At 34.0% G+C, this 25361-nt stretch overlaps 2 protein-coding genes across 2 annotated transcripts; both read right to left on the reverse strand.

The window, feature by feature from the left end:
- Positions 1-15004: 15004 nt before the first annotated feature.
- Positions 15005-16313, reverse strand: LOC127138277 (uncharacterized). The gene is made up of 3 exons (XM_051064687.1): positions 15840-16313; positions 15540-15774; positions 15005-15462 (listed from the first exon to the last, which is right to left on the reverse strand). Exons 1-3 carry the CDS (start codon positions 16222-16224, stop codon positions 15234-15236), a joined length of 849 nt encoding a protein of 282 aa, XP_050920644.1. The 5' UTR covers positions 16225-16313; the 3' UTR covers positions 15005-15233.
- A 4022-nt stretch (positions 16314-20335) lies between these two features.
- LOC127135068 (U-box domain-containing protein 35) lies at positions 20336-24048 on the reverse strand. Its single transcript, XM_051061885.1, has 4 exons — positions 23667-24048; positions 23469-23587; positions 20650-20765; positions 20336-20558 (listed from the first exon to the last, which is right to left on the reverse strand). The coding sequence occupies exons 1-4, from the start codon at positions 24046-24048 to the stop codon at positions 20336-20338; spliced, it is 840 nt and encodes a 279-aa protein (XP_050917842.1).
- Positions 24049-25361: the final 1313 nt, after the last annotated feature.

The following is a 25361-nucleotide window of genomic DNA, read 5'->3' on the forward strand; positions in this document are numbered from 1 at the left end:
TGAATTAATTAATCAACTTGGTGTGCATAGTGAGTGGATAATTATTTGAATTTAAATAGAGGTATTTAAATATTAGGTATTATTGGGCCTAGTGATTAAATTAGATGATTTAAGCCCAACTAGAATACTATTATAAATAGTAAGAGTGAAGGAAGTGAGAATTAGAATTCACTTGAGCACTAAAGACAATAGAGAAAGAGGAGAGGAAAAGCGAGAGGAGTCAAGGTTTCCATCAAATTGACAAGGTAAGGGGGGAAATCCTTATCATTGTGGGTTAGTATGATTGGGTCAATGGGTAGGAACATGTTTTAGGTTGAAATCCTTAATTGGCATGGTTTTGGAATTATTAGGTCTTGATAAATACTCTTGAATTGTGATGATTAAATTATGCTAAAACTGTGAATGAATATATATTTGGATGAGTCATAATTTTCTGAACGTGTAGCTTTTTACGGAATCGAAATCGGAGGTCCGGAAGTCCTCCAACGATGAAAAATGCGGGGAAATCTGCATTCTGTTTCGTGTTAGCGCAGGAACAGCTTTTTGTTTTGCGTTAACCGGTTAACCTAGGTCGTTAACCGGTTAACACTGTTACGATTTATGAAAAATTGCATTCTGTCTTGCGTTAACCGGTTAACCCAGGGCGTTAACCGGTTAACACTGTTAAAATTTGCCTAGGAGTGCATTCTGTTTTGCGTTAACCGGTTAACCCAGGGCGTTAACCGGTTAACACTGTTATAATATTGAAAAATTGATATTTAATTGTTGTGTGTGTTTTGGAATGAAATCTATGTGTACCTATTTGATGGTTGGCATATATTGGTGAATAAAATATTGTATGAATATGTATGTATACCATTATTGAATTGTGAATGATTTATGGTAATGGATGTGTATATGTAATCATGAATGATGTGTGGTGATGAATGTGTATATGTACCAATTGTGAGTCATGGTGATATGTGGGATGTTAAGATGATATAGATCTTAATTGCATATGTGTTGGTATGTGTGCATTCATAGCATGGTTGACTTCATTGTGGAAGTGGTGAAACTGTGGGTTCACATGAGCAGACGTTGATTCTTACTTGGAATCAGGCGTAGTATTAAGCAGTGATCCTTCATTGGAAACAGACGTAGCAGACGTTAATCCTTAATTTGGGATTAGGCGTAGTTTTAAGCGGTGATCCTTCATTGGAAATAGACGTAGGGCTTTGGTCTTGTCCGGATCGGAAGCGTGGCTTGGATTCTAGATATTGAATCGGAAAGCGGTGAAACTTTGAGTTCACATTGAGGTACCACATGCATGGAGTCACATTGTCTTGCATTGAGTCGTCTATAGTTATGTGATCATTGAATGCATGTATTGATGTGAATGCGATGTACGTTTGAAATATGTGAGATGATTGTTGATTAATATTATTGACGTGATTATACCAAGTGTGATGAATTCTTAAATTGTGTTTAATTCATTGTGCCTTATTATGCTATTTCATAATGATTTTGGAATTCTCACCTGTAACACCCCAACATTTGCCCTCCTCATTCATGCATTCATTTCATATTGCATTTCATCATGTCAATCAGAATTAGATCCGAAAAAAAAAAACGAAAAAACGAAGAAAATAAATAAATAAATAAATAAAAATAATAATAATAAATAAATAAAATATAATAAAAGAATTTTGGACTTGGGTCTCTCTCATTTGAGCCCACAAAACCATGAAATTCAGTCTATAAATACCAAGGCTTCACTTGAGAAAATAGAAGAGAAGCAAAATACTCTGAGGTTTCCTTGAAACAAAACCCTTGACAAAACCTGGAGAGAAACCTGACAGAGAACTCAGAGTAACCCCCAGGCAGCTCTGAAAAATTCAATCTGACTCACACACTTTCATTGCCTTGCAAACCCAGCCGTGCCATTTGATTTCAACCGGTCTCTCCCATCAGGTTTGCCTCATTCCCATGATTTTATGCTCTTAATTTGGATCATCTGAATGTATGAGGTATGATGGATGAATTTCGTTATGTTTTTGCCCACGGGTTTAATTATGCATGAATGGGTGAAACCTATGCCTTGAATGTTTAATCACATGATTTCTGAATTGTATGCCACAGGGTTTGAGGTTTCTGAAACCATACTGTTATTCATGAAAAAAATGCTTATCGTGTTTCACTAACCCTTTTGTTGAGTTTTTGTGAGGGCTCACAGACTCTTGCAGAGATGGTTTGCGTGGTTTTCCCACTTTATTTGTGGGATACCCCCTGGAGGTTCATTCCGATTACCTGTACTGACTCACTTTTCTTTGATGGCATTAGCTTGGGAGGTCCCTGGGTTTCTTACTCCTTTAATTGCTGTTACTTCGGATCTTCATCCGTGTGGTACTTTTACCTCTTTTCCGCATTTTATCGCTTTCTTAGCTGGAAGACCTCGATAGGAGGCATTTGTTTTCTTTTGTTTATTTACTTCTGAGCCCCTTGTTGGCACATTTACTTTATACATGTTTGTTTTGTATGTGTTCGTATCCCTGCAGGTATCGCGGTTCCTTCATCAAGGACTGCCTTTTTGCCCTTGAGCATCCCAAACCCTAAAACCCAAAGCAACACGTTAACTCCTTCTACTACAGGCGAGTAAGTCTCCAAAGGTCGAGCATCCGGTAGATTGCGTAGTGACGTCGTTCGTCCAAAACCCAATCCACAACCCCGTAGTTAGCCGAACTACGGCTTGCTCTGATTCTCAGGCCAGATGAGATACGTAGGCATAAGACGCGATGTCTTAGCGAGCACACATCCCCCCAACCCATAGGTAGCCGAGCTACGAAGACTCTGATTCTCATATTCAGATGAGATACGTATGCAGTGGATGCGACATCCGCGCAAGTCATTTTCATTTAACCCTTTTTTTTTTGGCAAACAGCACAAGATAAACCCACACCCTTTAGACAAGAACTACAAAAGTGGATCCCGTAGAGTACTACGGATGCGTAGGGGTGCTAATACCTTCCCTTCGCATAACCGACTCCCGAACCCAAGATTTGGTTGCGAGACCCCGTCTTGTCCTTTCCTTTTTCAGGTTTACTTCGAGCGTTTCCTTTCCCTCCTTTGGGATGAATAACGCACGGTGGACTCTTCTGTCATTTTCTTTCACCGGTTGTTTTTTCGCGCACTGTATTTTTCAGGTTGCGACATCACCCTTTCTGTTTGAATGTTACCTTTACATGGGTATCGTGCAGATACTACAGAGTAGTATTGCTGGAGTAGGTGGACGGTAGCTCGCTCAAGAATAGCTGGAGAGTTTCCGTATTTAGTTTAAAATTAGGTAATGAGTCAATGCTCTGGTCATGTAACACTGGGTGGATTAGTGGTATTGAACTAGTGTCTTATTTGGATATGTTTTACGTCATTAATTATTTTATTTTATTTGAAGTGATTATTGAGAGATGATCATGGTATGGGACATGGATCATATTATGAATTACATGAGTATTCTTTATTTCCGCTGCGAACACATATTGCTTGAATATTCATGATGAGTGAAATGTGTTATTTTGAATGACCAGGTGTATTGTTGGTTTTTGAAAATTTTAAGTTTTGAAAACATCGATGTGACGCCCTTTCTTTATATGCGTGCTTATTTACTCTGATTATATGTTAAATAATTTTTGGGGTAGAAAAAGGGGTGTTACATTAGTGGTATCAGAGCCTGGTCGACCAGTTGGTCAATAGTAGTAGGTTTTCCGTGGTATTTGATTTGTGTATCTGACACGATCGATACTGTTTGTTTGATGTTTCGGGTTGTTTAGGACAATGGTTGCAGGCAGGAATGACGATGCCATTGCTGAGGCGCTGAGGATGCTGGCTGAATCCATGGGTCAGATCCATCAAGCGAATGCGAATGCCGGTAACCAAAAGGGAGATGATGATGAGTTCCGTGCTTTGGGGAGATTCCAGCGGAACAATCCTCCTCTCTTTGAGGGTGAGTATGCACCTGAGAAAGCTCAAGCTTGGCTGAAAGCAATTGAGAAGATCTTTAGAGTCATGAACTGTACTGATGCTCAGAAAGTGCAGTTTGGTACCCATATGCTTGAGAAGGAAGCTGAAGATTGGTGGAATAACACTCTTCAGAGGTTCGAAGAAGACAACATTGAAGTTACTTGGACTCTTTTCCGTGATACCTTCTTGGAGAACTATTTCCCAGAAGATTGTCGTGGGAAGAAAGAGGTGGAGTTCCTTGAATTGAAGCAAGGAAATGGTACCGTTGCTGATTATGCTGCTAGATTTCAGGAGCTTATCAAGTATTGTCCTCATTACAATACTGCTAATGCTGAGAGATCTAAATGTTTGAAGTTTGTGAATGGCTTGAGACATGATATCAAGAAGGTCATTGGTTACCAACAGATTACTCGTTTTACAGAATTGGTTAACAAGAGCCGAATTTATGACGAGGATAGTAGGGAGAGCGCTTCTGTCTACAAGAGTCTGAAGGGGAAAAACCAAGATCGGGGGAAACCATATGATGACAAGAGGAGACAATCTAGTGTTGGCAAGAAGCCAAGTGGGGGAGTATATTCTATTCCACTTAAGTGCTTCAAATATGGTGTGGAAGGCCATCGTGCTACGGAGTGTAGTAGAGATTCTGGGAAGTGTTTCAATTGTGGCAGGATTGGTCACAGAGAAAACCAGTGTAGGGTTGGTTCGAACGTAACTTGTTTCAACTGTGGTGAGAAAGGTCACATTAGTTCGCAATGTGATAAGCCGAAGAAGGAGCAAGTGAAGGGAAAGGTGTTTGCATTGTCTGGTGCGGAGACCACTACCGATGATAGACTAATCCAAGGTACATGCTTTATTAATGGTACACCTTTGATTGCCATTATTGATACCGGTGCAACACATTCTTTCATTTCTTTGGATTGTACTAAGAGGCTGAATCTCATATTATCTGATATGCGTAGAAGTATGATTACTGATACACCTGCTATGGGTTCTGTTTCTACTTCCTATGTGTGTTTGAATTGTCCGTTGAGTATATTTGGTAGGGATTTTGGAGTTGATTTAGTTTGTCTTCCGTTAGAGCAACTCGACGTGATTTTGGGTATGAATTGGTTAAAAGTTAATCGGGTGTATATCAACTATTTCGAGAAGACGGTTATTTTTCCTGAGGTTGGTGATAAGGAAGATTGGTGTGTGTCTGCTAAGCAAGTTGATGAATCGGTGCAATATGGTGCCGAGTTGTTTATGTTGTTGGCAACTTTGGATATTCGTGAGAAGAGGACGATCGAAGAACTGCCAATAGTTTGTGAATTTGCGGAGGTATTTCCGGAAGATATAAGTGATTTACCACCGGAACGAGAGGTCGAGTTTTCGATTGATTTAGTTCCTGGAACTAGTCCTGTATCGATGGCTCCCTATCGAATGTCCGCTTCTGAGTTGAAAGAGTTGAAGAGTCAACTTGAAGACTTACTCGAGAAGAAGTTTATTCGTCCTAGTGTGTCGCCGTGGGGTGCACCTGTGCTATTGGTCAAGAAGAAAGAAGGTTCTATGAGATTATGTGTTGATTATAGACAACTGAATAAAGTGACGATTAAGAACAAGTATCCACTTCCGAGGATTGACGATCTGATGGATCAGTTGGTTGGAGCTTGTGTGTTTAGCAAAATCGATTTGAGGTCTGGGTATCATCAGATTCGTGTAAAGGCTGAGGATATTCAGAAGACTGCTTTTAGGACAAGGTATGGTCACTACGAGTACTCCGTGATGCCTTTTGGGGTGACGAATGCACTTGGTGTATTTATGGAGTATATGAATAGAATCTTTCATGATTATCTGGATAAGTTTGTAGTTGTGTTCATCGATGATATATTGATTTATTCCAAGGGCGAAGAGGATCATGCAGAGCATTTAAAGGTTGTGTTATCGGTGTTGAAAGAGAGGAAGTTGTTTGCTAAACTCTCTAAATGTGAATTTTGGTTGAGTGAAGTAAGTTTTCTTGGACATGTGATTTCGAGCGGTGGGATTTCTGTGGATCCTATGAAGATCGAAGCTGTATCTCAGTGGGAAGCTCTTAAGTCTGTTGCTGAGATTCGAAGTTTCCTTGGTTTGGCTGGTTATTATAGGAAGTTCATTGAGGGATTTTCTAAGTTGTCGTTACCGTTGACGCAGTTGACTAGGAAGGGTCAAGCTTTCATTTGGACTTCGCAGTGTGAAGCGAATTTTCAAGAGCTTAAGAGAAGATTGACTACGGCTCCTATTTTGATTTTACCGGATCCGTTAGAAACCTTCGTGGTGTATTCCGATGCTTCTTTGTTGGGTTTGGGAGGTGTTCTGATGCAAAAGGGGCAAGTGGTAGCTTATGCTTCGAGGCAACTCAAGGTTCATGAGAAGAATTATCCGACACATGATTTAGAGTTCGTCGCCGTTGTGTTTGTGTTGAAGCTTTGGAGACATTACTTGTTTGGATCGAGGTTTGATGTGTTTAGCGATCACAAGAGTTTGAAGTACTTGTTCGATCAGAAAGAATTGAATATGAGGCAAAGGAGATGGTTGGAATTCTTGAAGGATTATGATTTTGGTTTGAATTATCATCCTGGGAAGGCAAATGTTGTAGCAGATGCATTGAGTAGGAAGTCATTGCATATGTCTATGTTGATGATGCGAGAGTTTGAATTGTTGGAGCAATTTAGGGATGTGAGTTTGGTTTGTGAAGCGACGTCTTCGTGTGTTAAGCTTGGGATGTTGAAGCTTACGTGTGACATTCTTGACGAGATTAGAGAAGGTTAGAGGTCAGATTTGAAGTTAGTCGACGTTATGACATTGATTAACCAAGGTAAAGGTGGTGACTTTCGGATTGATGAGAATGGTATCATGAGGTGTCGTGATCGAGTGTGTGTTCCGGATGGTATGGATTTGAGAAAGAGGATTCTTGAGGAAGGGCATAGAAGTGGTCTGAGTATTCATCTTAGTGCTACTAAGATGTATCAAGACTTGAGGAAGATGTTTTGGTGGCAAGGTATGAAGAAGGATGTAGCGGAATTTGTGTATTCATGTTTGACTTGTCAAAAGTCAAAGATTGAACATCAAAAGCCATCTGGTTTGATGAAATCGTATCTATTCCCGAGTGGAAGTGGGATAGTATCTCTATGGATTTTGTTTCGGGCTTACCAAGAACATCGAGTAATTGTGAGGCGATTTGGGTCGTTGTGGACAGACTGACAAAGTGTGCTCATTTTATTCCGATGAGGATGGATTATTCGATGGAGAGACTTGCTAAGTTGTACGTCGAGAGAATTGTGTGTTTGCATGGTATACCGTCGAGTATTGTTTCGGATAGAGATCCGAGGTTCACTTCGAGATTTTGGGAAGGTTTGCAAAGTGCTTTGGGTACGAAGTTGCATTTGAGTTCAGCATATCATCCGCAAACTGATGGTCAAACGGAGAGGACTATTCAGTCACTTGAAGATCTTTTGAGGTCTTGTGTTTTGGAACAAGGAGGAAATTGGGATAGTTTCTTGCCTTTAATCGAGTTTACATATAATAACAGTTTCCATTCGAGTATTGGAATGGCACCGTTTGAGGCCCTTTATGGAAGAAGGTGTAGAACTCCTTTATGTTGGTACGAATCGGGAGAGAGTGCTGTGGTTGGACCCGAGTTGATTCAAGAGACTACAGATAAGATTAAGATGATTCAGGGAAGATGAAGGCTTCTCAGAGTCGTCAAAAGAGTTATCATGATAAGAGGAGGAAAGCTCTTGAGTTTGAGAAAGACGAGCATGTGTTTCTTCGAGTTACGCCAATAACGGGTGTTGGTAGAGCTTTGAAGTCGCGTAAGTTGACGCCGCGTTTCATTGGTCCTTATCAGATTTCCGAGAGGATAGGTGAAGTGGCATATCGGATTGCATTACCACCATCACTTTCTAATCTTCATGATGTATTCCATGTGTCTCAATTGAGGAAGTACATTGCGGATCCATCGCATGTTGTTCCATTAGATGATGTGCAAGTACGGGATAATTTGACGGTTGATACATCACCTGTGCGGATTGAAGATCGAGAAGTGAAGAAGCTTCGTGGTAAGGAGATTGCTTTGGTAAAAGTGATATGGGGCGGAGTCGCCAATGGAAATATTACGTGGGAACTCGAGGATAAGATGAGGGAATCATATCCGGAGTTGTTCGTTTGAGGTAAATTTTTGAGGACGAAAATCTTTTAAGGGGGGGAGAGTTGTAACAACCCAATTTTTTAGTATTGAATTATTATACTATTATTATCATAATTTTAATTTAATTATGTGGAGTGTTAATTAATTAATTGGTGTATTAATTCATTATCTAGTGGATATGAGAAATAATTAAATTATTGAATTAATTAATCAACTTGGTGTGCATAGTGAGTGGATAATTATTTGAATTTAAATAGAGCTATTTAAATATTAGGTATTATTGGGCCTAGTGATTAAATTAGATGATTTAAGCCCAACTAGAATACTATTATAAATAGTAAGAGTGAAGGAAGTGAGAATTAGAATTCACTTGAGCACTAAAGGCAATAGAGAAAGAGGAGAGGAAAAGCGAGAGGAGTCAAGGTTTCCATCAAATTGACAAGGTAAGGGGGGAAATCCTTATCATTGTGGGTTAGTATGATTGGGTCAATGGGTAGGAACATCTTTTAGGTTGAAATCCTTAATTGGCATGGTTTTGGAATTATTAGGTCTTGATAAATACTCTTGAATTGTGATGATTAAATTATGCTAAAACTGTGAATGAATATATATTTGGATGAGTCATAATTTTCTGAACGTGTAGCTTTTTACGGAATCGAAATCGGAGGTCAGGAAGTCCTCCAACGATGAAAAATGCGGGGAAATCTGCATTCTGTTTCGTGTTAGCGCAGGAACAGCTTTCTGTTTTGCGTTAACCGGTTAACCCAGGGCGTTAACCGGTTAACACTGTTACGATTTATGAAAAATTGCATTCTGTCTTGCGTTAACCGGTTAACCCAGAGCGTTAACCGGTTAACACTGTTAAAATTTGCCTAGGAGCGCATTCTGTTTTGCGTTAACCGGTTAACCCAGGGCGTTAACCGGTTAACCCAGGGCGTTAACCGGTTAACACTGTTATAATATTGAAAAATTGATATTTAATTGTTGTGTGCATTTTGGAATGAAATCTATGTGTACCTATTTGATGGTTGGCATATATTGGTGAATAAAATATTGTATGAATATGTATGTATACCATTATTGAATTGTGAATGATTTATGGTAATGGATGTGTATATGTAATCATGAATGATGTGTGGTGATGAATGTGTATATGTACCAATTGTGAGTCATGGTGATATGTGGGATGTTAAGATGATATAGATCTTAATTGCATATGTGTTGGTATGTGTGCATTCATTCATAGCATGGTTGACTTCATTGTGGAAGTGGTGAAACTGTGGGTTCACATGAGCAGACGTTGATTCTTACTTGGAATCAGGCGTAGTATTAAGCGGTGATCCTTCATTGGAAACAGACGTAGCAGACGTTAATCCTTAATTTGGGATTAGGCGTAGTTTTAAGCGGTGATCCTTCATTGGAAATAGACGTAGGGCTTTGGTCTTGTCCGGATCGGAAGCGTGACTTGGATTCTAGATATTGAATCGGAAAGCGGTGAAACTTTGAGTTCACATTGAGGTACCACATGCATGGAGTCACATTGTCTTGCATTGAGTCGTCTATAGTTATGTGATCATTGAATGCATGTATTGATGTGAATGCGATGTACGTTTGAAATATGTGAGATGATTGTTGATTAATATTATTGACGTGATTATACCAAGTGTGATGAATTCTTAAATTGTGTTTAATTCATTGTGCCTTATTATGCTATTTCATAATTATTTTGGAATTCTCACCCTTTCTGTTTGAATGTTACCTTTACATGTGTATCGTGCAGATACTACAGAGTAGTATTGCTGGAGTAGGTGGACGGTAGCTCGCTCAAGAATAGCTGGAGAGTTTTCGTATTTAGTTTGAAATTAGGTAATGAGTCAATGCTCTGGTCATGTAACACTGGGTGGATTAGTGGTATTGAACTAGTGTCTTATTTGGATATGTTTTACGTCATTAATTGTTTTATTTTATTTGAAGTGATTATTGAGAGATGATCATGGTATGGGACATGGATCATATTATGAATTACATGAGTATTCTTTATTTCCGCTGCGAACGCATATTGCTTGAATATTCATGATGAGTGAAATGTGTTATTTTGAATGACCAGGTGTATTGTTGGTTTTTGAAAATTTTAAGTTTCGAAAACGTCGATGTGACGCCCTTTCTTTATATGCGTGCTTATTTACTCTGATTATATGTTAAATAATTTGGGGTAGAAAAAGGGGTGTTACAGCCTGCACCTATTCTGCAAGATTCTCACGCATGCCTTACACGTGTCACATCTTTGCATCATCAGGTTCCACCAAGTCTTCCCCAAGACAAGACAAATGCAACCTAATCTGTACCAATGCATGCCAACCTATCCACCTAGCCTGCACCTAGCCCGCACCTATTCTGCAAGATTCCCACGCATGCCTTACACGTGTCACATCTTTGCATCATCAGGTTCCACCAAGTCTTCCCCAAGACAAGACAAGTGCAACCTAATTTGTACCAATGCATGCCAACCTATCCACCTAGCTACAAGATTCCCACGCATGCCTTACACGTGTCACATTTTTGCATATTCAATCTACTTGAAAACGAGTATAAATAGAAGGTCATTCTTGCAAGTTTTCATCAACCACTAACACTTTTATTCAGAGAACTCCGGCGAAACTTCTCATCCACCAAGCTTCGTTCTACATTGCAATCATGTCTCTTCTTACCATGGGCCAAGAACACAGAGGCACTAGGGCAAACATTGCCTCATTCGTAAGTTTTTCTTGAACATTGCCTCTTTCGTATGTTTATAATTTGTTTTTTAAAAGTCCAATCTAATGATTGTTTATATTGTTTGTTTTTAAAGGATCCCAAGAAATTTCGTCAACGTTCACACCCTATGCCTTATCCAGACCCATGGTGCGTACCTTACATAGAGCGTGCGGGGTTCGGTCATGTTATGCATGTCGTAAATGCCACAATTGATGTCAAATTTATTCTTGCTTTGTGTGAACGTTGGAGACCAGAGACACACACTTTTCACCTACCAACTGGTGAATGTACCGTCACACTAGAGGACGTGTACATGTTTTTGGGTCTTCGAATAGATGGTAAGCCTGTGACTGGAAATGTTCAACAGCCCAACGAAATATGTGTTCAAATGTTGGGGGTAGATTTGGTCGAGGGTGAGGGATCTACAAAAGCAAGGGGTCAGGGTATTAAACTATCGAGCCTCCAATTCTACCACGACTCCATAACTTTGACTGAGGATTCGTCTGAATAAGAAAAAGTCATAAAAACCAGGGTTTACATTATGTTATTGTTTGGGAACTTGCTATTTCCCGAAGGCACGGGAAATAACATAAACTTTATGTACTTGAGTTTGCTCGAGGACATTGATAGAATAAGCACGTATAGTTGGGGTTCTACTGTATTGGCTTTCCTATATAGCTCTTTGTGTAAAAATGCACAAAATGGCCACTGTACATTTTCCGGATGTGCTTTTTTGCTCCAAACATGGGGGTGGTGGAGATTGCCGAGGCTAGCCCCAGAAAATCCTAACGTCTACTCCTTCCCCTACGCAACTAGGTAAATTTATGATGTTATTTCATTTTGTATATTTATTCTATAAATATTTGTAAATAATATTATTTATCTTTTTTTGTTTAGGTTCATTACAACCGGACTAGATTACAGTCTTACCCCCAAAAATAAAATAATATTTTATCGTCAACTCTTGGATCGTCTCCGAGCACAAGATGTATTACCACTAAATCACTCATTTTCTAACGGATTTATTAATATCAAGCATTCTCAATAAATAACATATTTACTTTTTTCTTTGTAGTTTATTTGGAGGCCATATTTGGGATTGGAACATCAACCCAACCCCGAAGATGTAGCTGTTTGGACAGCAAAAACGGCTATAATGCGGTTCACCACTGTGGAGATGCACCAAAGTGACCGTGTCAAACTGCAATTCGGAATGCATCAAGAAATCTCAGGCCCCCCAATGTCTTTGGAACCTTGGCATCTAAAAAAAGTCAGCCACCAGTGGTATGCCCAAAATTAGAAGGAATTTGCAAAGGAGTTCCGTAAAATGTGGAAAGACCGTGCCCATTATGTTCTACAATTTCCGGTGGCGCCCAACGAAATGAAGCCGACAAGGGAATATGTGGATTGGTATAGAGCAAATACAAATCCAGAAATGATTGTGTCTGACCCGTTCTATTTGGACGATCCCCGGATGCAACAACCATATTTCCAACAACAACAACCACCACAATATTCCCAACAACAACAACCACCACAGTATTACCAACAACAACCACCACCACCATTTTACCAACAACAACCACCACCACCTTATTACCAACAACAACCACCACCACCGTATTACCAACAACAACCACCACAACACATGTCCACCCCCCAACCAAATCAACACTACATACCACAAACTCAACCCCAATACCATGAAGATTACCAACACCAACCTCAACATTCCCACCACCATCAACAGTCCCAACACCTACCACAATATCAATCCCCCCACATCCACCAATCCCAACACTTCCATCACGACAATGTCCCGAGCTCTTCCAGTCCTCCACCTAGCCCTGACACGGGTATACAAGAGGATTACCAACAAGACTACTACACACCACAACAAACATTGTTCTTTGGCCAACCCGATTCAACCCTAAACTACCAAAGACCACATTTCGAGGGCGCACCCAACAGTAGTCAGTTTGTCCCACCGAGACAAAGCTTTGAGGGCGCAGAGGGCACCCGTCTTTCCTACAGCATTGAAGGGACTTCGACCCAACCACAACGGCAAACGGCAAGGGGACGCTTTAAGACTAGGGGTGGTAATAGGGAAGCACCACCACCACGTGAACCGTCTAGGCGAGTAGTTAGACCTCCCCCGTGCGGATCGTACCAGGGACCGCATCATATGTGATAAATCCCAAATTAATAATGCATTTTAATCATATCTTTATAATATTTGTCTTGTGTATTATTTTAATAAAAATATTTTGTGTTTATTATCTTTATATCTTTATCTTTAAAGATATTGTGTATCATATCTTTATATATATATATATATATATATATATATATATATATATATATATATATATATATATATATATATATATATATATATATATATATATATATATATATATATATATATATATATGTATATAAATTAATTTTTTTTCCAAAAAAATTATAAATAATATTAATTACTTATAAATTAAATTAATATATATATAAATTAATATATATATATATATATATATATATATATATATATCTTGTAAATAATATTATTTATATATATATATATATATATATATTAATATAAATTAATATAATTTATAATAAATATAAATTAAAAAATTAAAAAAAAATATATAAAAAAAATATATTAAAAAAAAAAAAAAGTTTTAAGGCTCCTTTTGAGGGGAAATCATAAAAAAAATATAATTGTATTTGAGTGTTTTAAGGCTCCTTTTTCAAAAATTCCAAAAAAATTCCAGAAGATATTAGTTTTAGTTTTACCTAATGATCCTAGTCTCCTCTTAAAAATTATATTTTTTGTCGGTTTTAAAAAAATGTAACACAACTCAATACAATTATAACATTCAAATTCAATGAAACAAATCATATAATATATAATAAAATTCATCTACACGATATAACACTTTATAATAGTATAAAATTCAACAAGACACATTATTTTCATAAAATATATAAGATGGAAATGATACAAACGAAAATAAGAAAAAATATTTAATCTTAGAATTACGTAAACTCATTGGTTTAATAGTATTATTAGTGGAGAATAATTTTTTTTGAAAAAATTATGGTTATTACTGAGATATTAATTTTATATTTTTATTTAAAATAATAATAAAAATAATAATAAATTATTAAAGTCACATCAATGAGTTGGGTCAACGAGTCTGCGGGTTGCAAAACTCAAATCCGATACCCGAACCAAAACTATACAGGTTATTATGAGTTGGGTTGGATATACCCGTAAATGAATGGGTTCGGGTAATTTATTGATTGAATTGAGTTGGATCGGCAGATTCGTGGGTCGACTCGCACCCATGAATACCCCTAAATTTAAATAGTTTTAAATTTATTTGACCACTTAATCAATTAAAGTTCTTAATTTGGTAAATAACTAATATAATTAAAATATATATGTCCATATTATAATTATTGAATTATAATAATTAAATAATATATAAATTATAAAATATTCTAACATGTTAATTTTAAGTGGAAAAGTATGAGAGGAAGATTAAACTATTTAAATTTAAAATAGATGAACTAATTTTATAATTTAAGTAAAACAGGAGGATCAATATTGTAATTAAATCTAATTAATTAAATTTATTTTTAAACAATATTTTTTTTAAAGTATTTATTTAAATATATCGTTAATTCTTCTTTTATAATGAATATTCAAAAATCATAAAAACATATATAAAAGAAAATGGAATAAAAAAAATCATTAGAGAGACTAAGTTAAAACTCAGATACTCTAAAGCTCGTAAACACTATTAAACCAAAATTATTTTAGACATGAAAATCTATTCTAATAAGAGAGTCTGGTCAAGCATTCTCTTCGTTTTGAAGTGTGAGAAATAAAAAAATTATTTTTCGAAGGATTATTTTACGTAAAATTGTTTTTTTCCTTCTATTTTTATTTCATTACAAGGGTGTCATTTTCTTTAAATCCATGGCAAAAAAAAAACATTTTCTTGTAGTGATTATTAGCATGGCGAACCACACATGTGCAAGTGCAAAAAAATCTTTTATATAGGACTTTAAAAATTTTATAACTTCATGAATGTTTTTAGAATATTAATTTAAAGTGTTTGCAAAAACAGACAAATTACATCTATGCTTCCAACTCAAATAATTATGGCATTTAATATAATTTATGAGCCTGTTGTTGGGGTTCAAACATCATACACTCAAGTGAAGGGGTGTCAAATATTGTCATGGATATCTTCTGGTATCATTTTGTCGCAGTCGATTTTATGATATCGAAACCTTTCGTCTAATTTATCTAGATTGTGTAGTTCCAATTCCAATCAAATCTGGACGTAAATAACCAAAATGGTTTGGATTGTTTGATTGGAACAAAACCATCTACTTCATCATGCTTTGAATTACATCCATTAATCATTCGATCAATCACTTCTCTTCCTTCACATATGATTTTAATATCACATCTTTCTTCTACACTCTTTAACACCATCTCCGCAGTAGAATTTTGTCTTCTCAACCCATGTTTTCTAATCATCCAAATAGTAAAAACATTTAGTAAAAATTTGGTAATATTAATGAGTAAAAATTTGCATATATATTGTACCTTAGATTAGATTGGGTAGTTCCAATCACCAGCTTTCTAATATTTAGATTCATAACGAGCTCTACAATGGCTTTACCAACGTTGTCACCTTCAGTAAGCAATATCTTCACCTCAACTTTTGAGTCAGTACACATGTCAATGAACTTTTGAAGAAGTACTTTCCTCTTCCTTTTCTCTTGGCTCAAGAAGATGTTAACATGTTCCTGAGTCGCATATTTTCTTGGAATTTTTCCCCCTATTATTCATTGGAAATTAATTTCGACAAAAGAAGAACAGGTAAAAAGTAATTGAAATACTTACCTCGAGTTGGAATTCGCTTGGCTGGAGGGAAAACATGTATAAGAGAGACAGTAGTAGAATTAGGGTTCACTAAGTGCTTTAAGGTCCATGAAAGTGCTTTCATGCTTGAATCAGTATCTCCAACTGCCACATAAACAACATCATTTGATTTGATATTGTTGTGGATATCAATAGAGAAGACACTGCTCTCGCAATCTTCTTCTCTTATTGTATCTAATAATTCATTCTTCTGATTTATCTCAAACAACTCGTCTGAACCTACATCATCATCTACATCATCGTCACCACAACCACATCTAGTGCCAATGTCTTCATCGAAGTAGTGCAAGAACCCATCGTTACCATCAATATTTTGATTTATTGGCATCATATATTTATTTGACATGTCAAAGTTTCATCACAATGGTTCAATTGAGATTTTTTTGATGAAATTCGAAGGATAAAGGATTGATTTGTTTTATTAATTTTTTTTACTCAATGCTGGATTGATTAGAGTGTAAATATATTGTGCAAGGTTTTCTTATAAATATTTTCTAGTAGAAGAATCCTAGTCAGCTAAAATATTTAATTTGTTGACAATACATCTCAAATATTTAATTGTTACTATAAATGCCTGAAAAAAATATAATATTTTTTTTTTTACCTTAATTAATGCTCCACATTATTTGAACTATTTGAGGTTTTAAAATAAATAAATAAAATACATTGATTTTTATTATAATATTATTATTTATTAAAATATTTTTATTAATTATAATCAATAAAATAGTTGAATAGAATAAAATTAAATAAAAGATATAAGAGAAAAAGGAATATGCACCGACAATTTTAAATATTTTTACATTATCAATCAATGAGACCCGTGTATCCCATCACGTCACACTTTTATTTTTAAAATACTATTATAATTTAACAATATAAAATATTTTGATTGAATATCAGTGTAATATTTTTTTATATTTACCGTGCATTACCTTTAACTTCAAGATATAATAGTAAAAATTTTAATAATAAATATTTATTCTTATTATAACGAGACATTTATTTTGATAGATAAAAATGCAATTAAGAAATTTTTATAAGAAGAATAAAGTAATATATTTTTCCTAAAAAATTTGTGTTTGTCTGTATTCATGTATTTGGATATGTATTCAAAAATATTAATTTACTAAGGTATGAATATATTAATTTTTGGTCAAATATCAGGACTGATTTGCTGTCTTAGTTGGTTTTTTTTTTCTCTTTTCTAGATCTTACTCAATCGTGATATTTTTTATGGCATTTTTTAAAATCTTCATAATTCATAAATTAATTAATTGTGCTTTTCAAATTATTAATCTAGAATTCTCAACACCTTATTAATCATTGACTTATTCTTATGTTAATAATTTATTTCATTCAATTCAATTATCATATCAGTTGAGTTCTCACCCACTTTAATAATTAATTATATTAAATAAATATATATTAATAAAAATAGTGTTATGTAAATTAAAATGTAATAAATAAAATATATTAATAAAATATAATAATTATTATTGCACTGTAATTCTTAAAAGATAAATAATTTAATTTAAAATTATTGCAAAGAGCCAAGGCACACACTTAAATTAAGATGGAAGGAGTAATTTCATTTCTCTCTTGTTCTGGCTATAATATTTTATAAAATAATTTTAATAATAAATATATAAAACTATGTTACTTTTCAAAAAAAATTGTTCGCTGTTATTGTATTATATATTATTTTTTTTAGTTTAAATGTATTTTGGTTCCTTTATTTTGGTATTTTTAAATTTAAAATTTTTTTATTTCAAAACTCAACTTTTTGATCTTTCAATTTTATTTTTCTTGGATCTTTTTTTACCCCCTTCATTTTTGAATTAAAAAATTAAAATGATTAGGATAAAAAATTATTTATAATAATTCAACAATGATTAGGATGAATTATTAATTAATTTTTTATTAAATAAATTAATAATTTTAATTAAATTTATTTAAAAATAGTTTTGGAAATTACTAAATACAATTTTTTTTTAAAAAACTTTAAAATTTTGGCTCATGTCTTTGCAATATCTTTCCAACCCATAAGTAAATAATAAGTTATATTAGTGTAAACTATAAAACTAAGTATAATCAAAACAATGTGGGACAATCTAAGATTGAGGTGGTTAGAGAATGTGAAGGGTGTTAGAATTTTTTTAGGATATAAAGAGCTTTATCGGTGTTTCATAAATGATTTTTCAGAAATAACTAAACTTCTATGACACGTGTCAGTCAAGGAAAATAATTTTAAATTTAATATAATCGTATAAACTCTTTCATGTTTATAAAAAAAATAATTTTAAATTTAATATAATCGTATAAACTCTTTCATGTTTATAAAAAAAAATTGGTGACCACACCCATAATTATAATCTTAAATTGAGAATTACCTTTGAATTGATGCGAGATACTTGTGATTATGCTCTTGGAGTGGTTCTTAGCTAACGAAACACAAATTTGTTTTCATAAAATCTATTATAAGAGCAAATTAATAAATGAAAACCAAGTTTATTATACAACTATTAAGAAGGAATTATGGGCAATAATATTTTCCTCCAAAAAGTTTCACTCTTGTTTAACATTTTAAGTACGTGCACCAGACTTTTTCACTTTTATTTTGTTGTTGATTTCCTTTTTATTGTTATATGTTGTTTAAATTATGTTGTTGTTGATAAAAGTTGTATATCATTGATGATTTAGTTTTTTTGTTGTTGTTGATAAAAGTTGTATGTTGTTGTTGACTTAATTTTAATTGTTATATGTTGTATTTTTTTTAAGGTTTGTTATTGCTGTTAAAAGTTGGATGTTGTTGATGATAGTTTTTTTTATAAATGTTATATGTTGTTGTTGATAAAAGTTGATGTTGTAGATGATAATTTATATGTTGTATGTTGTTGATTTTTAATGATATACCTTGTATATTGCATCTTTCACTATGTTAAACCAACACTTCTATTAGATGAGTTTATTATGTCATGCGTGGTTTGAGTATTTTACTAACTCGTCACTAACTAAATAGTCATTCTAATTGAATTATAAATTTCTAATATAAAAAAATTAAGTTATTTTAGATAACAACTTACGTTGATAAAGGTTTTTCAAGCTTTCTTCCTTGCATTCTGTGTAACTTTCTCACACGTTGAGAGTTTGAATTTGGTTTAATGCTTGTAGCTCTTCAATCAACATAGATAATAAAGTGTTGGTTGAAGAGTCACAAGCATTGAACCTAATTCTAACACTTAAAAAAGCGAGCGAGATACATACAATGAAAGGAAAAAAGCTAGGAAAATATTGATCATTGTAACTTGTTATTCTAATATAACTTAATTTGTCAAATTATTAATTTCTATATCACATTGAAAGTTTATATGTTTAGTGAGTAGTTGATGAAATAAACATTCCACGTATGTTATAATAAACTCAAAAGAACATATCATCATGGTTGAAAGATAAAACCATAATGGAAGATTGTTTAAACAACAAAAATGGCGTTGTTGGGTATCGAACCTACGATCTTTAAATTTTTCACAACGATTATTTAAAACAATTGTTATTATAGGTAGCACGCTTTCTAGTTTTCTATCATGGGCATTGGACCATGGTTGTAAGTAACTCACATATAATCACACCCCACCTAACAATGTTTGTTCAACCGTTATCATAGGTCATTCGCAAATGTGGTTATAGGTGTTTTTCGTAGTAGTGCAACCACATTGTTAGCCTGCTCATATTCAGTTTCCACATCTAACTCATCATTAGAAGAAAAAAAATTGTACCCCTTTTTTTTCTTTCTAAGAATGTTAGTACATCAACATGAATATGTTCAAAGCCTTCACATTCATGGTGCTAGATTTCATTGCACTTGTTTTGTTTTTCTACTTATTTTCCTTTATGCTGAAAGTTGCTACCTTTGGAGTTGTGATATTGTTTGTCTTTGACATTGGTAGTATCATTTTTCCTAAATCTCTTGTCAAGTCTTCTCATGACCTTGCTAAAATTGTTAGCCATAAGGGAAATATATTCAATTAAGTTTTCGTTAACATCACCTTCTAACTGATCATCACATTTTTTAGCATCTATTTTGAATGCCACACTTTTACTCTTTTTCTCTGATTTATCATCAATCGCCAGAGATTTAATCAGCTCATCAACTTTCATTTTGGCTACATCTTGGGCTTCTTAGATGAATGTTAACTTCATGTCAAACCTCTCATGAAGAGATCTAAGAATTTTTATTTCCAAATTTTCTTCAGACATCATTTCACTAAAAAGGAAAAAAATGTTGTTAGAGAAAAATTCAATCATTAAAGAAATGCACGCAAAGTAAGCAGCCCGGGATAATATGTCTTCTATAATGTCATAACATATTATTTAATATGTGGTATATAAAAAATTATCAATCATGTAAAATAACATATTTGGTTGACCATGTGTCAATGAATCCTATTTCTAAACTATAAACTAGTATACTTAAACCTAAATAACCAAAATGGATTGGACATGAAACGTTTGACTCGAACAAAACCATATACATCATCATGCTGTGATGAAGTGCACCCATTAATCATTTGATCGATCATTTCTCTTCCTTCACATATGATTCTCACATCACACTTTTCTTCTACACTTTTTAACACCATGTCTGCAATGGAATGTTTCCTACTTGACCTGTGTTTCCTAATAATCCATATAGTAAAAACATTAAAAAACTATGTTATTACTATTAATTAATTTAGTGTCACATATGAGTTATAGACATGAGTTGTACCTTAGATTAGACGATGGAATTCCAATCACCAATTTCATTATATTTATATTTATGACAAGATCTACAATGGCTTTAACAAAGTTGTCACTCTCAATAAGTAACACCTCCACCTTAACCTGTATTATTTTTTAATTGTGAAATAATATATTAATAGAATAGTGAAAACCATAAAATATAGATAATATAAAAACACAAGAAGTTCCTACATGACTACCGAGTATATAAATAAAAATAAAAATCCCAACAAAGAAAAAAACACACTAGGACTAACAAAATAACAAAGAAAAACAAAAATAAGGCAAGTAAATGCGTCCAACCAACTAAACATCAAACCCTTAAGATTTAGGTTAGAGATCTTACTTCCAGAACCACCCTCAACAGATCAGGATCCACCAAGAAAAGATCAAAAATCAACAAATCATTACCTACCTCAAAATCAAAGCGAACACTCCATACACTATTGATTAATGAAAAGCATAGGGTTTTGAAGCCATATAGAGTAAATGCATTAGTTTACCTATGATCTACCTAGAAATCATTTCCATGCTAAAAAATACTTGTCTCCTCTACCTCTTTCATATTTTTTGTAACACCAATAAAGATAACATCATTTCAGGCCTTCCAAACGTTCCACCAAGAAAAGATCAAAAATCAACAAATCATTACCTACCTCAAAATCAAAGCGAACACTCCATACACTATTGATTAATGAAAAGCATAGGGTTTTGAAGCCATATAGAGTAAATGCATTAGTTTACCTATGATCTACCTAGAAATCATTTCCATGCTAAAAAATACTTGTCTCCTCTACCTCTTTCATATTTTTTGTAACACCAATAAAGATAACATCATTTCAGGCCTTCCAAACGTTCCAGACTACAGTGTGCCAAATCATAAAAAAATTACACATAGACTTGACCCTACCACTTAAAGAGAGAAAATTCTCAAAAAGATGTATATGGTTACTAAGAATAACAACATGTCAACCAAACCACTAGAAGATCATATACCACATAGATATTGCTAACTCACTAGTGACAAAAAAATGACACACTGACTCAACCGGATCCCCGCATTATGGACAAGATATCCCACTAGGAACAATAATCAACCTCTTTTAGCCAAGTTCTCTCTAGAAAGGAATCTATCTTTAAAAATCTTCCAGGAGAAATAACCATTTTAGGAGGAGCCTAACTACCCTTAATAAGGGGAAAGATCAAGTTCTCGGGCGTAAGAGACGTTAAAGAACCAACAAAGTGAACACAATAAGAAGAGGCATCAAAGAATAAACCCTCACTTGTATGCTTCCAAATCCATGTATCTATATCTTGATAAATAATAACACCTCAGGGTTAAGAGAGAATTTAAAAAATATGGTAACTCAATAAGAAATAATGGTGTTCTCCACCAAAGATCTCAAACCAGGTCCCCATTTCCATCTGATTAGTCGCTTCCACCATCTCATCTAAACTAATGGAATTAGTTTACATACCAATGAACTTAAACTTTAAAGGAGTAGGTCCTAACGAAGTGTCTTTCCAGAAGGAAGTTTGGAGATCCAACCCTACTTTCCTTACAATATCATTAGAAAAATAATCAAAAGTTCATCTTCTTTGGACCCAAGAATAGACACACATTTCCAGCAAGTAGAAATAGATCGAAACCCCAATGTCCTCCCACTCGAAAAGAGAAAAGAATGAAGTGTCATACCTACCTACAAGAATATCACACCACATGCATGAAACATGTGTAAGAAATATTCATCTCCTCATAGTCAAAAGAGCTAGATTAACCATCCGGAGGTCCTTAAATCCTAGCCCCCCCCCCCCCCCCCCCCCCCCCCCCCCTCCCCCCCCTTTATTTTTAGGCTTACTAACATTATCCCATTTAACCTAAAAAATCTTAGATTTATCTTTCACCCCTCGCTAAAGAAACCTTATTTGTTACCTAACAATATTCTTCCAAACCTTTAAGAGTATCTTCAAAAAGAACAAGAAAAATATTAAATTAACATTAAGCACATAATTAAGAAGAACCGTCCTACCTCCCAAACTAACATATATGTGCTTCCAAGAATGACGCCTCCTGGTCAGCAAATTAACTAAAGGGTCCCAAGTAGATTTCAATCTAAAATTAACCTGTTCGTAAATCCAAAATATTTAAGATGAAGTGTTTTAATCTCACAATTAAGAAGATCACTTGTAGAGGTTAGAAAGACAAGGTATATGTTAACCCCTATAAAACTAATCTTAAAGAAATTGACTTGAGGCCCTAAAGTCAATTCAAACCCTCTTAGAATTTCCTGAATATCCACATATTTATAAGATTAGAATTTGTCACAAGGCGTGTATCATCTACAATATTGAAGATGAGATACCATTAAATTAGATGATCCCACCCTAAACCCTAGAAATTAAGCTACTTTACCCCCTCAGCCACAAGCATTAAAAGGAAATGAGCTAGTGGATCCCCTTGCTTCAAGTCCCTTTGGATGCTAATCTCTTGAGTTGAACATCCATTAACCAACATCGCAAGGTTACAAGCAAAGACATAAGCTCTTATCCATTCCTTACACTTCTCATTATAATCAAATATAATAAGCATATAATCCAGAAAGCTCTAAACCACTGAATCATGCCCTTTCCTAAAATCCACCTTAAAAATGAGACAAACTATTTTAGATCTCTTGGTCAAGTCTACCACTTCTTTGATAGCCACCACTTCTCTTAGTCAAACATGATCAGTAAGTCTTCTCTAAGAGAGAACTCCGTAAAGAACTCATGCAACATATTGCACTTTGGAAGGGAGAATTTATTTACCTTGGAATCGGTACATAGGTCAATGAACTTTTGAAGCAACATTCTCCTCTTGCTTTTCTCTTGAGCCAAGTAGATGTCAACATGCTCTTGATTTACACGACTCCTTGGTATTTTTCCCACTGCTATAAAACATCGATCATAGTGTAAATCATGAAAAAATATGTAGAAATGAAAAACAAGTAGTAATCGATTACTTACGTGGACTTGGAATTTGTTTGATTTGAGGGAAAACATGTAGAAGAGAGATAGTAGTAATGGAAGGTATAACAGAATGTTTCAAAGCCCATGAAAGTGCTTCCATGCTTGAACCTTCATCGTCTATTCTAACTGCCACATAAACAACATCACCTAATTTATTGTTATGAATATCAAGAGAAGACACAGTACTGTTCTCAAACTCTTCTTTTATTGACTCCAATGGTTCTTCCTTCTTCAGATTTATCTCAAACAAATCATCATTAACCTCTATCTCACTGTTTAAATTGTAATCGAACACTTGGTTTTTCTTGAACCCAATCAAACCGCAACCATACCTAGAGGATTCATCATCATCGTGATACTGCAAACACTCATCAGACATGACAAAATAAAAATATACGCTATAGTTAATATATATACTATGTATTTTAACAATATTAGTTTATAAAATTTCTTTAACAAGGAAATTGCTATGTATGAAATTAATTTTTGATAAATATTATAAATGATTTGCCATTTTAATTTCATTTCCCTCTTAAACCTTATCTGTATATACTAAGAATATTTTTATTAAATAATTTTGTTTACAACCATACAAAAGTCTATTATTTTATCCACACAAAAAAAGTTATTGTTGTATTTTAGTTTTATATTATCGTTAAATATGTTTTTAATTTTTATTTAATTTTAAATTTATGTTTCTTCATTTATGTTTATGTATGAGCATAAGGAGTATATAATGAGAGCTAGTGAGTATCTGTGTTTTTCAAGTTTTATCTAACAAAGTTGATCATTGGATTAGTATAAATGAATGCTGAGATAATCTCCCTTATGGTCATGTCATTCTACAATTTCTTTATAGAACCTTATGAGACACAATTTAAGGGAGAAAGAGTGAATTAGTATAGCTGGATTTTTCTCAAATTTCTGCAAGGTGTCTTAAGTAATAATTTTAACGGAGCCAAATGATTGAATATTACTTTAAGATAAATATAAAATGCAGAATTTTAAAGGTATAAAGATAAAGACATAGAATTATATAAGTTCTCATTATCAATAAACGGTACATCTAATCTAATCTTCCTCCTTCCTATAGGATTTTCCATTATAATTAGATATTTTATAAGTCTTCACCAAGACCTCTTTACAACTTTCTAATAGAGAAATAAATAAAAAGAATCCTAATTTATTTTTCTAACAACTTTTCACCACACACTTGATGACTAAGTTACAACACACTTTGAAATAAATCTGTATACGATTGTTCTAGGCTTGATTCCAAGTTGAGTGATTTGTTCTTATATTTCTCTATGTTAGAGTCCAAACTTATATACTTTAAATACTAAGAATGTTTTAATGAAACTTTTGAGTGATATGAAATTTATGCAAAAAGTCCCGAAACTTGAAGTTGTGTGAACACTTAAAAATTATGTTTGAATTGTATATAAATGATTTATGAAAGAGGTCATTTCATTTTCTGGTGTATGATGCTTTATATACACGCCTAGAAACCTTTTTTAATGATTGCATAAGTTAAAAAATGTTTCATGAAGAAATTATCAAAACAGTGATTATATTTCATTGAAAAGGATATTGGTTCGGATTGTATTTCACATACAACAATCATGTACTCGAATACCACACTGCAACATTTGATTTTTTGAAAATTGTCACTTGTATTTGAATATTACAAGG

This window comes from Lathyrus oleraceus, chromosome 4 (genome assembly GCF_024323335.1).
Source record: "Lathyrus oleraceus cultivar Zhongwan6 chromosome 4, CAAS_Psat_ZW6_1.0, whole genome shotgun sequence".
Classification (NCBI taxonomy): domain Eukaryota; kingdom Viridiplantae; phylum Streptophyta; class Magnoliopsida; order Fabales; family Fabaceae; genus Lathyrus; species Lathyrus oleraceus.

Excerpts from the sequence above, each read along its gene's own strand:
- LOC127138277 (XM_051064687.1), bottom strand. The coding sequence starts at position 16,224 with ATGTCAAATAAATATATGATGCCAATAAATCAAAATATTGATGGTAAC. Across the intron at positions 15,775-15,839 it reads CAAGCGAATTCCAACTCGAG|GGGGAAAAATTCCAAGAAAA; the intron begins GTAAGTATTTCA and ends AATGAATAATAG. Across the intron at positions 15,463-15,539 it reads ACTACCCAATCTAATCTAAG|AAAACATGGGTTGAGAAGAC; the intron begins GTACAATATATA and ends TTGGATGATTAG.
- LOC127135068 (XM_051061885.1), bottom strand. The coding sequence starts at position 24,048 with ATGTCTGATGAGTGTTTGCAGTATCACGATGATGATGAATCCTCTAGG. Across the intron at positions 20,766-23,468 it reads ACCTATGTACCGATTCCAAG|GTTAAGGTGGAGGTGTTACT; the intron begins GTAAATAAATTC and ends AAAATAATACAG. Across the intron at positions 20,559-20,649 it reads ATTCCATCGTCTAATCTAAG|GAAACACAGGTCAAGTAGGA; the intron begins GTACAACTCATG and ends ATGGATTATTAG.